The sequence below is a fragment of the Macrotis lagotis genome, chromosome 1 (assembly GCF_037893015.1).
Source record: "Macrotis lagotis isolate mMagLag1 chromosome 1, bilby.v1.9.chrom.fasta, whole genome shotgun sequence".
NCBI lineage: Eukaryota > Metazoa > Chordata > Mammalia > Peramelemorphia > Peramelidae > Macrotis > Macrotis lagotis.
Window position 1 is genome coordinate 500,421,506 of NC_133658.1, and position 16,036 is coordinate 500,437,541.

Below are 16,036 nucleotides of genomic sequence, written 5' to 3' on the forward strand. Positions count from 1 at the left end.
TATTTATATAAGCAAAACTGATAAAATCACCTTAGAAACAGTCTCCTGGTGAAAATGTTGAGAAAAGACATAGACTGTTCTGAAGACCAAATAGAGAACTATTATTCAGCTGATCCGAGAGCAAAGTAATGACTGAGGTAATGATGAATGTAGAACATTGTGGTCCATCAACTCATTTGCAGGTGACTGTTTTGAGTTTTAAAGTATGTGATTGAGAAATTATGAATCAACTAACTGAATTATAAAAGGATTATATAAAGATTGTTGTATTTTATAGAAAGGTAGTTTTCCTTCTTGTGCCTTTTTTGCTAGAAACTATGAATAGTTTATTTTTCCTCATGGATACTGCAAACATTGGTGAAAGAGCGACATTCAAGTGGAATGTGGTATTTTGATTATTCTAACTTTTGTCTTCTATTGAATAAATTTCATGATTATTATTATCTTGTTTAGAAAATATTTTAGGTTTAAAACAGTCACTGAGATAAGGCAAATGAGAAGAACACCAATATTAATTATTTGAATTGGCAGCTTCCATTTAAGATCACTTGCATGTTTAATTTTTTGGAAGCACAAGTATCAAAAAATAAATGAATGCTTTACAAATATACCAAAAAGGTCACTTTATAGAGGTGCTGCCACCTCTATTTTCATTTTTCATTAAAATGCAAAATAGATACATAGATATATAACACCTGAAACTGATTTATTGTATGACTATCAGTTATCATGGTACATCTTTAGAACATAGTTTATATTACATAGATTTATACATTTTTAGTCAGGAATCATGTAGTTTAGAACATTAGCTAGATAGAGATATAAATGGAAAGACTGATAACAATTTAATAGTTCTGAAATATGTTTATAAGGCCAATGTTAGTGAATATCAATCTTGTAGAAAAATTTTAAAATACATATGTTCTTCAAGAATTTTATTAACAATATTTAATAATTTATAAAAGAAACCCTATGTAATTTATCTAATGCTAGGGATATATCCATATAAAATCTTCCTTCTTGTTTTAGATTCAATTGAGCAAAATGTAGGCAAACCTGACATGAAACAGCAATCATAGTTGGCAAAATTTAGATGAAATTTGGAACATCAAGAGGGTAGAACAACATAATTATTAAAAGAATTGCTCTATCTTGCTCCAACATTTCTTCTGAGCTCCAGGCATTCTTCTCTAATTACCTGTAAGTCATTTCCATCTTGATATATCACTGGCATTTCAAAAATCAACAGGGTCATAACAAAACTAATTATATTTTTGAATTTGTAAACTTCTTGACAATGGGGACTTGTCACATTTTTGTCCAAGTATATTCATTTCTATGTTTGAAAACTCAAGGCCATTTTTGATTCTTATCTCTCCCTCACTTCTAACATTCAACTTATCAAGTACTGTCAATTTTACTGCTTCAACACTCTTCTAAGCTATCTCTCCTTTCTATTCCAATATTTATGAACAAAGAAGCTATTAATTTTCATTCACTGAACTACTGGAATAACTTCCTAATGGGTGCTGCCACTTCTATTTTTTATGTTTTCATTAAAACACACAAGAGATACATAGATACATAACTACCCAATCTGAAGAATTTTACATATATTAAAGTAGGAGCTAGTACTATTTCTCAATTAACATACTGAAAGAGTAACAGCCTGTCTAAAATGTCAAATAATGATATATTCACAACATCTATCATTTAATGCAGTAGACTTACCTAATTCTAAGTTATTTCTGAAGAATTTTTCATTTGTTGAGAGTGAAACATGGCCTAGGAACATGTTACTTCACAATGAAGTCAAGATCACTAAATAACACTTTTGGAGATTGGCTCTTTTATCAATTGACTCCTTTTGGTACATGAAGAAGGTGGAGCAATAAACTTGTTTTAATCAAATATATGTCTGTAGCTCTAACCTTTCCTTAGATAATTATTCTCAATTTCTTCATGATACATATATGATATTATTATATTTGTATGATCAAAGCCAAGAATTCATTTTTATTGTTTGTGTATATTTTAAAATCATGAATTGGAAAACATAAGGATATATACACACAAAGAAGATGGGAGAAAGGGAAGAGTAAGAAGCAGTAAGAAGAGGTAGTCATAAAAGTCTGGATTTAAGACTTGATTCTGACAACTAATAGCTGTATGATCTGAGTAAAACAATGTCTCTGAGTCCCAGTTTACTCATCTTAAAATAAAGGGGTTGAACTCAATGATCTCTAAGATCTCTTCTACCCTGATTCTATAATTCCTCACTGTCCAAGAAAACTCTTTAAAGCAAAGGAAAAACAGTTTGCAATACAAGTAGTTTGCTCATTCAGGAGAGAGTCAGAAGATTTTTCCACCATTAAAACTGTAGGGTATGTATATACACACGTATTATTATATGCATGTAATTAATATATGTATAAACACATACATCATAGTATTAATTAATTTATCAATAGTATGGACAGGTCAACAAATGCTTAAAATGATAAGTCTTTATCATGTCGCATTTTAAACAATAGCAGAGAAGACTTAAGGAGGTTGAAACATAAGGATAGGGGGACAATGGAAAGATTTAGCCATGGTAGAATGCCTGAAACATCATCTTTCAAATTCTGTTAGAATATTTCTTCCCTCTTCTCCCCCCTTTTTAAAAGGAAAAAAAAGATAGAACAAAGAACGAAATCAGCATTCAGCATCTGCTTATACAATATATTATTTGAATACAATTTTCTCTATTACTATATTAATTTTTAAAAACCTATTTCTCAGCTTATATAGAAAAGAAGCTTTTGCTATACTTGCTCTCCCCACCATCAATAGATTTGAATAATCTTTTCCCATATTTTATTAATTGTAATAAATAATAAAACTGCTTCTTTCTTATATTTCTTTGTTCCCTAAGTAATACTTAAAAGTGGGAGACTCTGAAGGAACAATAATATTTTCACTCCTTTCAGAAATTAAGGACCTGATCATATTCTTAAATGTATTTTTGCCTTCTGCACTTACCTATCAAAACTCTTCGTGGCTCCTAATTTTTTCAAAAAGAATGTTCTGTTAAAAGTTCATTCCCCAACTCCCAGCTTTTCTTATAAGATCAATTATTTTCATGAACAAGCAATTTCTTTTTTATTTTTTGGAACATCATAGTATAATCTTTTCTTCATAATCCAATCACTGATACATAATTGTAACACAGTTATGGTTTTTTACTTTGTTACTTTGATCTCTGTTGCTTAATCTATCTTTTGTTTGTTGTTTCTCTAAACTGTCAATATATTTTCTTGGAACTAGGAGTTCAGAAGAGTGACTATCACATTGGTTCTCTCTCTAGTAAAGAATTGTGAATTTATCTTTATTTTTTTTACTTTGCCCAATGGTGTCTGTGGCTATTATGATTTCTGTACGTATGGCATTCAGTTTACTTCCCCCCCCCCCCAAATTTTCTGAGAGCCAAATAATTCTTAGATGATCTCTCTGAACTCGGTTCTTTGATAGAAGCTATCTTATATGCTTCAATTTAATAATTACTGTAGCTGTTTTTTGTACTATTTTCGTTTTGGATATTTTTTGAGTTTTGTTTCCTCTGATATTTTTAAGCTGGCTAGGTGGTACAGTGGTCTGAGTAGAACCTGAATTCAAATGCTGCCCCAGAAACTTACTAGCTGTGTAACTCTGGGCAAATAGCATCTAAATCTCAGCTGATTCTTCCTGTCAGAATTTATAAAACCTACTTTACAGGGTTATTGTGAGGATCAAATGAAGTTAAAAGCACCAATCATTACTATTATTTTTAATGATGTTCTATTCTTTGCAGAGGATTCCTTTCTGTTCTAAATTTTGTGTCTCATTCACTATCTCATCTTTCAGTCCTTTTATTCACACTTTCAATCACATTTTTTTTCCCAAGGTGCTGGTGGTAGCTATTGCTAAATTGTTCTCATGTTTACTCTATTTCTTCTACAGTCTCTCAATTATTTTTTCCTCTGTGGGGCTATGACTTCTTATCTTCCACTAGTTGCTTAATAGATAAGTCAAAGTGAAATGCTACAACTGCAAAACTGCTAGATTATGATGATGTTGAGGTGGTTGATAAAAATCTTTTGGGGTGGATGCATATATGACTCACAGTCACGAACCCAACCTCATCCTATCTCAGTAATTAATAGAACTGCCTCATTCCATAGAAAGAAATCTGGATTGGGGGGTGGGAGTGGACAAGCAGGAATACAAAAATAGAAATCATATGGCATTATTCTTTGTTAGGGTGATTGGTGAAAATTTTGGTGGATGACTTCATTATCCACTGCTGTTCTCAGTCATCCACTTTCTTTTGGTTAACATTAGATACTGATACTTAGAGTCCATAATGCAGAAGTGGACACTCAGGATATGTTGTGGGCAGGTATGTAGATAATATAGTATGGAGCTGATAGTATGATCCTGAAAGTTTTAAAACAATTGTTCTGATGAGTCTTAGTTTATAGGAATTCCTACCCCCATCTTTTAGTTATTATTTTTTTTAATTTTTGCATATGTTTTGTGTGAATGGTGATTAGAGTAATATTCAATCTTTTACTTGGCCTTATTGCCAGAAGTCTACCTTCACAGACCAGTAGAGCCTGTCAAAACTTCTATATTATGGTCAAGGAAAAATTCAAGAGAAGATCCTAGTTGTACAGAGATAAGGTTAATTCTTATAGGGCCAAGTCTGTCAGTCAGTCAATTAGCAAACAGCTATTAGGTGCCTACTGGGTGACCAGCATTGGGACAATCAATGCTAAGTATTGTGGATAAAGGAAAAAAAACACACAGTTATTTTCAGTGACAACATGGAAACAAGGCAACAGGGAAACAATTATGTGTGAAGATAAAAATTAGAGATAATCAACAAATGTGAGCAAGATCATCAAGAAAAAGGTTTCTTAGAGAATGTGGGATTTTAGCAGAGACTTGAAGGAAGCTAGGGAAACTAGGAAGTGGGGATGAAGAGAGAAAGCTTTTCAGGGAAAGTGGACAAGTCATTGAAACTGTCAGGAAATAGAGTGTCTTTGTGAGAATTTGTAGAGAGGCTAGAGAACAGTCCAGTTAGGTGCAAACACTGGGAAGGTAGGGCCTATGCAGGTTATGATGAACTTTGCATGCCAAAAAGAAGATTTTATCCTGGAGGAAACTACTGGAGTTTACTGAATGGGGACTCTGATGGGGCAAAAAGTCAGACTGATACTTTAGGAAGATCAATTTGATAGCTGAGTGGAGGATGGATTGGACTAAGAAATGTGATGCAAGAAGGCCACTGGCATGGTCCTGTTGTGAGATGGTTCTCACTGGAGTAGTGACATAAAACTTGAGATTTGACATGTTATGAAGGTAGAAATGTCAGGAATGGCAATTTAATAGCTATGGGGAGGGGTTAGAGAGAGTGAAGAGTCAAAGATATCACCAAGGTTGTGATACTGAGTGACTGAAAGAATAAAGTGGCTCTCAATAGTAATTAAAGAAATTGAAAAAAGTTTTGGGGGAGTAACAATAATGAGGTCAGTTTTGGACATGTTTTAAGTTTTTTCTTAAGTTTAAGATGTCTACAGGAAATTCACTTTCAGATATTCAATAGTGACTAGAAATGTGAGTCTGGAGATTAGGAGAAAGATTAGGACTAGATAAGTAGATAGGAAAATTATATGCATAGTATGATAATTGAAACCATAAGAGCTGATGAGATCATGAAGTGAAAGGAAGAGTACCTGAAGGATATACTCGCCTTTATGGGAATGCCTGGATAAAACTCAGCAAAGGAGACTGAGGAATGGTCAGAAAGGTAGGAACAGAACCAGGAGAGAACAGTGTCATGCAAACCTAGAGAAAAGAATATCAGAGGGAAGATGGTCAACAGTGTTAAAAGCTGCAGAGAGGTCAAGAAGGATGAGAATTGAGAAAATGACATTAGATTTGGCAAGTAAGAGAGATCAATGATAACTTTGGAGTGAGCAGCTTCAGGTGAATGAAGTCAGAAACCAGACAGCAAAATAATTAAGAAAAGTATGAGGGGAAAAGAAAAGGAGCTTACTGATTACCTTCTCAAGGAATTTGGTCAAAAAAAATAAAGTTGTGGGATGATAGCATGAATGGATCAAGTGACAGTTTTTCAGAATGGGGAATGTAGGTATTTTTGTCTGTTTAGAGTCTCAGTTTTAACACAGGAAGGGAAAAGAAGGGATTGATTAGTATGACTATGTGTATTCACTGAAATCATGGAAATTTCTTAAGAAGTTCAGAAAGGGGGTGACTAGGTGGTACAGTGGATAGGGGTGGCTAGGTGGTACAGTGGATAGAGCGCTGACCCTGGAGTCAGGAGGACCTGAGTTCAAATCTGGCCTCAGACACTTAATAATTACCTAGCTGTGTGACCTTGGGCAAGCCACTTAACCCTATTGCCTTGCAAAAACCTAAAAAAAAAGTTCAGAAAGAAGGGATGTGTGTAAGGTAGAGACAGCATATCAAAGGAGAAGAAACTTCTCATATCATAATTTCATAATGATATCAAAATTCAAATAGATCTCAATAAACTAGAACATTGGGACAATGTGCATATATATGTGTATATTTACATATAAATAGACACACAAATACAAACATACACAAACAAAAATCCTCATTAGTATTCTATCTAGAGAGCATTATGTTTAGTTCTGAGTATCATATTTCAGGAAGGATATTGATAAACTGACCATTCAAAGGAGAAGCCAGGACTAGGAATCCAGGACATATAGCTAAGAAATAGCCTTTATTATAGTGCTTTAAGGTATATATAGAGAGCTTTAGAAATATTAACTTGTTGGATCCTTATAATATTATATCATTGAATATTCACGAGAACCATAAGAAGTAGGGGGCTATAATTATCCTTATTTTATAGATCAGGAGAGTGACACAGACAGAAGTTAAATGACTTGCCTGAAGTCACATAGTAAATTTTTGAGGTAGGATTTGAGATTAAATCTTCCTGACTCCAAGTCCAATGCTCTGTTCATTATAGCACCTAGCAGCCTAGATCATGTGGAGCAACTGGGGGTGTTTCACCTGGAAAAGACTTGGGAGAATATGACAACTCTTTTTTACTGTATGAAAGGTTGTTACAAGTGAGGATGAATGTTGATAGAATATTAAGTTCTTACTATATAGCAAGTATTGCACTAATGAGTAGAGCTACACATACAAAAGAGAGACAATTTCTAACTTCAAAGAGTTTAAATTCTAGTGACAAGAAGACAAAGCATAAGTGGTGACAAAGGAAAGGTTTTTTGGTTTGAGAATTCATCAGGATGGTGAGTTGTGCCAAAGGTAACATGTCCATTTCAGAAATATTTATTCTTGGCAGAGCCATGAGGACTGGAAGTTGCAAAGAGGTGAATTCAGATTTGAAATAATGAAAAACTTTCTAATGAGTAGTTATCTAAAACTGACATAAGCTATCTTGAGAGAGAAGTGTGTTCCTCCTAGTGCAAGGTCTTCAAGTTGAAGCCAATTGGCCCATTTGTGCCCAATTTCCCATAGATCTAGTATGGCAGAAGCAGGGCAGCATGGAGTAGTGGAAAGAGAGCAGCTTTTGGAGTCAGGAAGACCTGAGTTCATTTTTGCCTTTTTTTAAATATCAACTGTGAACCCTAAGTAGGCCATTTAATCTCTCAAATGCCTAAGACCAGAACTTGCAGAGCACGTGCCAAACTATATTTGTAGAGGAATTTTCTTCTCCATACCAATGAAATCACAGGTACTGTCAAAGAAAGAAAAACACATATGACTAAAAAAATCAGTAACTTCATTATCTATATTTATGAAATATATTTAATTATTGTACATACATTTGATGTATAATCATGTAAAATTTATAATCATGTACCTACCATGAAATTGATTTAAGAATGCTTACATATAAAACAATTTATTTATATTATAAACACTTACCTCTAAAATCATCTTTCTTCCTGCACTGTAAGTCTTTATATTGGTGGTATTTTTGGATGGCAAAAGTAACTTTTCTTTGCTCCAAAGGATTGATGCTGGTGGATTAGCTTTCACATCACAACTTATGTTGATGGGATTTCCTTCCCAAGAATAATAGATTGTTTGGTTTGATACAAACTTGGGAGCATCTGGAAAAATAAAATTAGTTTATACTCTGTCTTTCAAAAATAGATATTTAAACTTCAGGAAGAATATTTTTATCTGGCACAAATAAAAATTCCCATTGATGTTGATACATAACATATTAATATAGTGGTTATTATAATAAATACTATAGTTGACTCTTTGAATAAATATTTCTTGATATATTAACTTATCTAAACATATATAATACTGACTATAGATAATAGAAATATTTATTTATAAATATTTTAACTTGAAGGATTATCAATTAAACAAATTTTGCAAACCATTTTGTGGTCTATGGTAATGTCACATCCTTTCAAATTTTGATCTGAGTTTCTGGAAAATGATGAATTGATTAAAATGATGACTCAGCAAAACATTTGCTTTTATTACTGAAGTTTCCATTTACTGTCTGGACTTACAATTCATATTCCTATTTCACCGTATTTCCTTATCTGTTTCTTTTTCATATGTATTTTTTATTGATCCTCATCACCTCAAAACTTCTTATATCTATAATTTCTATGTTCTCTTAAATTAAAATAGACCCAAATATAACAAAATAATAAAACAACTGTAAGAAATTGAGATCTGAGTGGGATCTGAGAAAGTGAAGGTTAACAAGAATAGACAAATTACCTCTAGGAGTTTGGTTATGAAAAAGAGGAGAGACATTAAAGAGACAGTAGGTTGTGCAAAGATTTTGTTATGTTTTAGCTGCAAAGAAGTAGCAGATTAGGAGAGATTAAAAATTAGGGTGAGAATAGAAATGACTAAAGGGTATAGGGCCTGGAAGAAATTTGAAAGAATAAGATCAAAAACACAAATGGAGATGAAGAGGGTCTGATATTTGTAAGAAGGACATCTTATAAGACTAGAAGAAAGCAGAGGAGATTGAGAGGTGATTCTGAGGTGATATGAAGTGCTGAGTTGGGGAAGAAAGGAAGTTCAGTTTTTTTTAAAGTAGTAGTATTTGGCTGCTTCCTCTCCTAACAGGGAGGAGTAGGGATTGTTTTAAGTGGCTTGAGGAGAGAAAAGATTTGGAATAGCTTTAAAGAGATTGAGATAGAGATGATTAAAAGTATCGACCCCTAATAGCAAGAATCAAATTGAAATTGTATAATAAATTTGTAGTGGTTTCAGCAAATGTGGTTAACTAGCATCTCCATGGGTGTTCAGCTGTGTACAAGAACAGAAATGACAGATGAAGGGCATAGTCCAATGTGTAGATTTGTAAAAGGATCAGTGATAAGAGGACAAGGGGGCAAAGGACTTAAGGATGAAGGATATGTAAAATTGAACTGGTTAACTATGATTCAAGATTTTAAAGGAAGGAAATAAAACCTGAGTAAGGATAATGATCTGGGAAATTAGGCATTAGTTGTAGTGATTAAAGGTCAAAGTGAATAAGCTTAGGAAAATAAAGAGTTATGGTGAGAAATTGAAAATTCAGTTATGGATTGTAACTCTAGGACACAAGTAAATGATCATGGAATCAAGGATCTGATAATTGTTTGTTTGCAGAATGGAGCGAGTTGAGTAAGTTTGTGAATTCAAAAGTGAATTCAATTGCAAAGTGAATTCCTGAAGGACAAAGATTGGAGTAGAAATTTAACTTTAGGTACTCAACTCCCTGAGAAAAGGAGAGAATAGTCCTCAAGATCTCAACAGAGTGATTTTGTGGTTGGAGTAAACCTTAAAGGAGAACAAGTTCCTGAGGTAAAATATTGGGGAGAGATCAAAGAGGCAGCAAAAAAAAAAAAAAAGAAAAAAAGACTTATTCATAAGATTCTATCCCACTAAGGGCTGATGAGGGAAAATTTCCTACTTGAAAGAAGATCTCTCACTTTTTGAAGTCATGTTTCTATTTGTCTATTTGGCTGCTATGCTGGCTTCATTCATTTTTCTTCTGTGACTTACTGGAGGGGAGAGGATATCTCAATTTCTTTTTTTTTCTACATTGCAATTACTCTCTATTACATATATTATTATAACTATATATTATCATATGTAATAATATATTTCTATATATAATCTATTATTTATATTGTTATTACATATATCATCACATGTAATATATGTGATGGAAGATAAATGTGATATATAAAATGTTTCATATGTATGTATATAAGAAACCCCAGCACTTAGCAAAGTAGTGAGCATTTTAATAAGATTCGTTCCTTCCATTGAAAATGGTAAAATGTTATTTTAAAGAGTGTATGAATATATAACTACATTCACTTTTAAAATAAGGGATAGTTGCCTAGGGAATTGAGAAAAAAATGACTTACCTAGAATCACAGATCTAGCATGACAGAAGCAGGAATTATAATCAGGTATTCCTGATTTGACAATACCACTCTGACCCTGACTGAGCTTGATTCTTTGGTAGTTTAGACTTAATAGTGGAACAAAATAAAACCCTTTATAATAATAATAATAATGTTTTTCCTTCTTTTTTTTTGTTTTTAAGGTTTTTGCAAGGCAAATGGGGTTAAGTGGCTTGCCCAAGGCCACACAGCTAGGTAATTATTAAGTGTCTGAGGACGGATTTGAACTGACTCCAGGGCTGGTTCTCTATCTACTGCGCCACCTAGCTGCCCTTTTCCTTCATTTTTGAAGAAGATCATGACATTAGGGAAGTGATGCCATGACAAACAAGGGAACTGGATTTGAGTGAGGGGGTTCTGTGCTAAATCATCAGTCACATTTTCTCCTCTGGAGTCATCTGGGTCCAGTGGCCAGATATGAATCAATATGTCTTGGAGATGATCCAGGGTATGAGGCAATCAGGGTTAAGTGACTTGCCCAAATTCATAAAGCCAGCAATTGTCTGAGGTCACAATTGAACTCACATCCTTCTGACTTCAGGGCTGGTGCTCCACCCACTGAACCATCTAGTTGTCTTTTCATTATTCAGCAGTTAAGAAATGAAACTTGACCATAACATAGGAAGGTTATTCTGGTATTGATAACCTCATTCTCTCCCCCATCTCATTTCCACAGGGAAATGAATAGTAATTGGAGTGGGCCTTGGGACATAGGACTAGTCTGAAGGTTCTGGACTCCCAATGGATCTTTCATACTCTTCAAGTGACCAGTAAGCCATCTCAAACTAGCCTGAGAACATCAGAAAGATGAATTAACACCATTTGGGACTGAACTTTATAGTCCCCTTTAATCAAGTCTTGGGAACAATTTCCTGATCTCTAAGAAATAATATAATTTACATGGAAGACAGTTCTTTCATATAGTGATCCTTTCAGCACTATCCCTTCCCTCCTATGAATGATTTTATTCCTACTATTTCCTTTTGAGCTTTTTAAAATTCAGATTTGCAAAGTAGATATTTTTTCCCCAGTTAGTGGCACTCTACTCTATCCCTTGACAAGAAATTCCTATATTTTAATCCACTATTTAGAAATACAATTTTTTTAGAACTATCTTCTTAATCAGTGATTCATATTCCTAGTCTGCCGTTCACTTCAGAGTCCCCTGTCTTCAACAGGAAGAAGTAGTGAAAACCCACTTGGCCTTCAAGGTCTCTAGTTTGTTGCTCACAACAACATAATTCATAGTCTCACTTTCCTGATTTCATCTGGCAGAATGATTTATACTCCCCTCTGTTAAAAGAGTGGACACTGGCAATCATCTTACTAGAACAATAGGAAGTTCCTAGTGATTTCAATTTATTTTTTCTTCCTCTCATCTTGATTCAATGATCTTTTTCTGAAAGTATTTTCTAATAATCCTGTTCATAGATCATACGGTATGAATTGCAATAAGCCCTGAAACCTCCTCAGTAAAATCTAATAATACCAATGAGAAGAATTAGCACATCAAAGAATAACCTAGATTGGTACTTTAGATTCACTATTATGTTGATATCTGGAATAGTTGAGTTGTGACATCCAGCTGACTGAAGGACTGACTGGAGGCAGAGAGACTAATCTGGCTATTGCAAAAGTCCAGGTCTGAGGAAATGAGGGTGGTGGCAGTCAGAAAAGAGAAAGGGGTAAGAGAAATGTTAAATATGTAGAAATGTCAAGAGTTTCAACTAATTGGTTGTGGGGGTGGAGTGGGGAAAGAGAGTGAGGAATCAAGGATGACACCTAAGTTGCGAGTGTGGGTGACTACAGTAGCAGAGAATTTAGGAAGAGGGAGGGAAAAATGACATCAGTTTTGGACATGCTGAGTTGAAGATAACTCTGAGACATGTCTAATAGATATCTGGAGATGTAACATTAGGGATTAAGGGAAAGGTCGGGGCTGGACAAATAAAGCTAAGATGCATCTTCTTGGAGATTAAAGTTGAATCCATGGAAATTAAACAACTATTGTTAATGTATGGTAATAAGGACCTGTAGCAGCTCCTCACTGGTATCCAGAGAGTGAAACACTTGTCTTGTTGGAAAATTAATTCCTCTTGTGATAGAGATTGTTGTCATTATGCTTTCTTCCTAAACCTTCAAGTAATTAATTGTGTGTATTTTGTGCAAAAATGAATGGTAACAATATAATTATTTAGCATTTGGGAAAGTACAACAGATTAGGCAAATATCTTAAGTTCTTTGGGGACTTGTTAGATTTTTCAGTTCCCTGTCTCTTTAGCCTTGCTTGAGATCATAAAAATTATAAATCCTGTGAGAAATCACTGAATGTTGTACTATTCTAAATTAATGATGTTGATGAAAAATTAGGATCTCCCAAAGCTTAAGTAGAGGAGTTTAAAAATTTATTTTATAAAAAGTGATTTTTATCTGATAGATTGGCCATTACTTATAAAAATAAGAAAGTGTACCTGGAATAGAATGTACATTTTTGAGCCAACTTAGTATCAACAGATTTCTGGATTTTATTTTCTTCAATTTATAATAACTGATTTTTGCAACAAAAATAAACTAGAGAGGATGAATAATATAAAGCTTGTATGTATTTATTATTATCATAATACAACTTGAGAAAATATTACCATAATAACTGTTCCTAGTCCAAATATCTAAGATAAAATCTCTTGGGACTGTGATTTAATATAATCTTCTGTAAATTCCTTCTGAGTTTTGATTTCAGGTATGTTTGAATTGTCACTTAGCAAATAACCCACCATTTAAGGGAAATGCCAGGTATTACTCAAGGTGAGTGTGATGAGAACTTCTATAGGTGGATGTCTCTGCTTGCAAAGGCTGAGAGTATGTTGTGAATGTGATATATGGTAGAATTATCTCGATTCAGCTTCCCTATTGTATTAATTTCTTTCTGAACAGAATGTTTTATCACCTGACTATTTCTGAGACTAGCCATGGATACCCTGTGAATAATGTGAGACTTTGTTGTATGATTAGCTGTTCCAAAATAAAGGTTAACTATGAATCTTACCTGGAATCAAATAGATAAAAGGAAGTGTTTTCCTGTTTGCTTATGTCAGGTCAGTCTTGATAACCAAGTCCATGTAGCAAATTTCTATAACAAGGGCAGGTGAACTGTAAAAGTTTTTATATGATGAATCCTGTTGCAACATTCAACATCTCTGAGTTACTCTAAGAGGATGAAGATCTTATTGCTTTTAATTTTATTATTCTGAATTTGTGGTCATTAATAGTTATATTTACATGTATTAGATTAGGACCTTAGAAGTATTTCATTGTTTTTGGATGATTTGAAGATAATATATATATCCTCAAAGACTACACAGGACAATTAGGACAAAAATATAATATGACAAAGATATAAAAGCTTTAAATTTTAATGGAGGAATAAATTTCACTTGGAAGAAAGAACAAGATTAGATTGTTATAAAATGAATTTGTATGTAAATATGTGTATATATAAAAAGTATGTGTGTGCATATATGCACATATATGTGTACATATGTACATATATAGGAATAGGTAGATGGTAGAGTGAATAGAGTGCTAAGCCTAGAGAGAAAAAGACTTGAGTTCAACTCCAGACTCAGACATTAGTGATGTGACAACTTAACCCTGTTTGCTTCAGTTTCCTCATCAATAAAATGAGCTGAAGAAGGAAATGGCAAACTACTCTAGTATCTTTGCCAAGAAAAGCCCAAATGGGGTCATGAAGAATCAGACATGACTAAAATGACTGAGCAACAACCTTACACAAATCCTCTCTCTCTCTCTCTCTCTCTCTCTCTCTCTCTCTCTCTCTCTCTCTCTCTCTCTCTCCCCACCAATGCTGCCTGCTAGTATGCCTATTTGTCTGTCTGTCTATCTCTGTCTCTCACTCACTCTCTGTCTCTGTCTCTCTCTCTCTCTCCAATTTGTATGTGATTGTATGTTAATTAGAGAGTAGACAATGAAGGTATTTTTGTCTTTCTTTGATTCCCCTGTGCTAGCAAATGGTCCAGAACACAGTTAGGGACTTAATAAAAATACTCATTGGTTTGATTTTTTGTTCTGATGAAGTTTAAAATCATCCTCCTAGTATTCCTAATTTAAGTTTCTGAATTCTCTTCTATTAATGAAGAAGAGGAAAAGCATTCCTTTTATGTGTAAGAACATTTACTTGACTCCTACCTGATGAATATTTTATACTGAATACTTTTTTTTCCCACTTCCTTTCCCCTTTGGGGGAATTCCTTGATGTGAGCCATCATCTAATTTAGTTTAATTAAATTTGTCTCAGGGGTGATGGGATAGAAGATTTAACTATCAAATAAGTTTGAGAACAGTGAGTGTAACTCCTCTTATTACACATTCTGGCTCCTCTAGGAATGAACTAAATTACATGTTTGTGTCACCTTAGTGGAAAAGAATCTGGCACAGAAGCTTAGCCCCTGTGGGTCTAGCAGCCCCTAGGGCTTTCGGTGCTCTCAGGTTCAGAGAGACTAAGTATTACAGCTAGTTAGTGGAACATTTAGGATTAGCATAGCCATATCCTTTCTCAATCTATACTCTTCCTATTCTCATTCCCTTGTGGTTCTTATGGTTGTGATCATAAATGATAAGATCTAATCTGTCACGACACTGAAATTTATACTTCCATTAATGGCACTGGGCACTGAAAGGATTTAAGGAAAAATATGTATTTCTTCATCACATTTAGTATGCTTATTTTCTGAATAGTTTAGAAGAACTGTATTCCCTTTTAAGTTCTTTGTGAACTATAAACCATTATTTTAGATATGATAAATCAAATCCACTATTTCACTGTCAAATTAATTGTAAGCAAATTTAAAACGTGCCAAAATTCTACATTTTTATTTTTTTATTTCAGTCCATATTCTCCTTATAATTTTCATGAATTCATCTTCACATAATTCATTTTATAAAGTGATATGCAAAGATAATTTTTCAATAATTGTCAATAAAAATGGAAAATTCCAATTCTATAGCAACATGTTAAATCAAGATATATATATATATATATATATATATATATATATATATATATATATATAATCTTTACCAAGATTTTTAAGCCATGTTAATATGTGAAGTACTAATTTCATGTTACTAATTGTTCTTGACTTTTCCTTTGCTAATAATATATTACCTATTTTATATCTCTAAATATCCCAATTTGGGATGTGAAAAAAATAAAAATAATTGGAAAATTGAGCATTTAAAATTGTTAATCTGCTTTGGTTTTATATTTCTAGAGCTCTACTTTCTGACATGAATGAAAATACATTTTAGGATATTTGTTAGAGAAAAAGGAGCGGAAGGGCAATGGACTGAAATAATGAGCTGAACTTTTAGGGGCTCATGTTCTGGCAGGGGTTTTTTCCAATGAGCAGAAATTGAGGCAAGGTCCACTTCTGAAAGCAAGGTGCCAGAATACATGAGTCCTCAGAAGTGAATGATGTATAGGTTCAGCTCACAATGTGTGAATTTTTTCCCTGTAAGCC

General features: G+C 33.5%; 1 protein-coding gene across 1 annotated transcript in view; it reads right to left on the reverse strand.

Moving 5' to 3' along the window:
• NCAM2 (neural cell adhesion molecule 2) overlaps positions 1–16,036 on the reverse strand; it is a 229,607-nt gene that overhangs the window by 76,528 nt on the left and 137,043 nt on the right. The window contains exon 10 of the mRNA XM_074232316.1: positions 7,981–8,168. Coding sequence (XP_074088417.1) covers positions 7,981–8,168 — 188 coding nt within the window. The remainder of the gene's footprint in view (positions 1–7,980; positions 8,169–16,036) is intronic.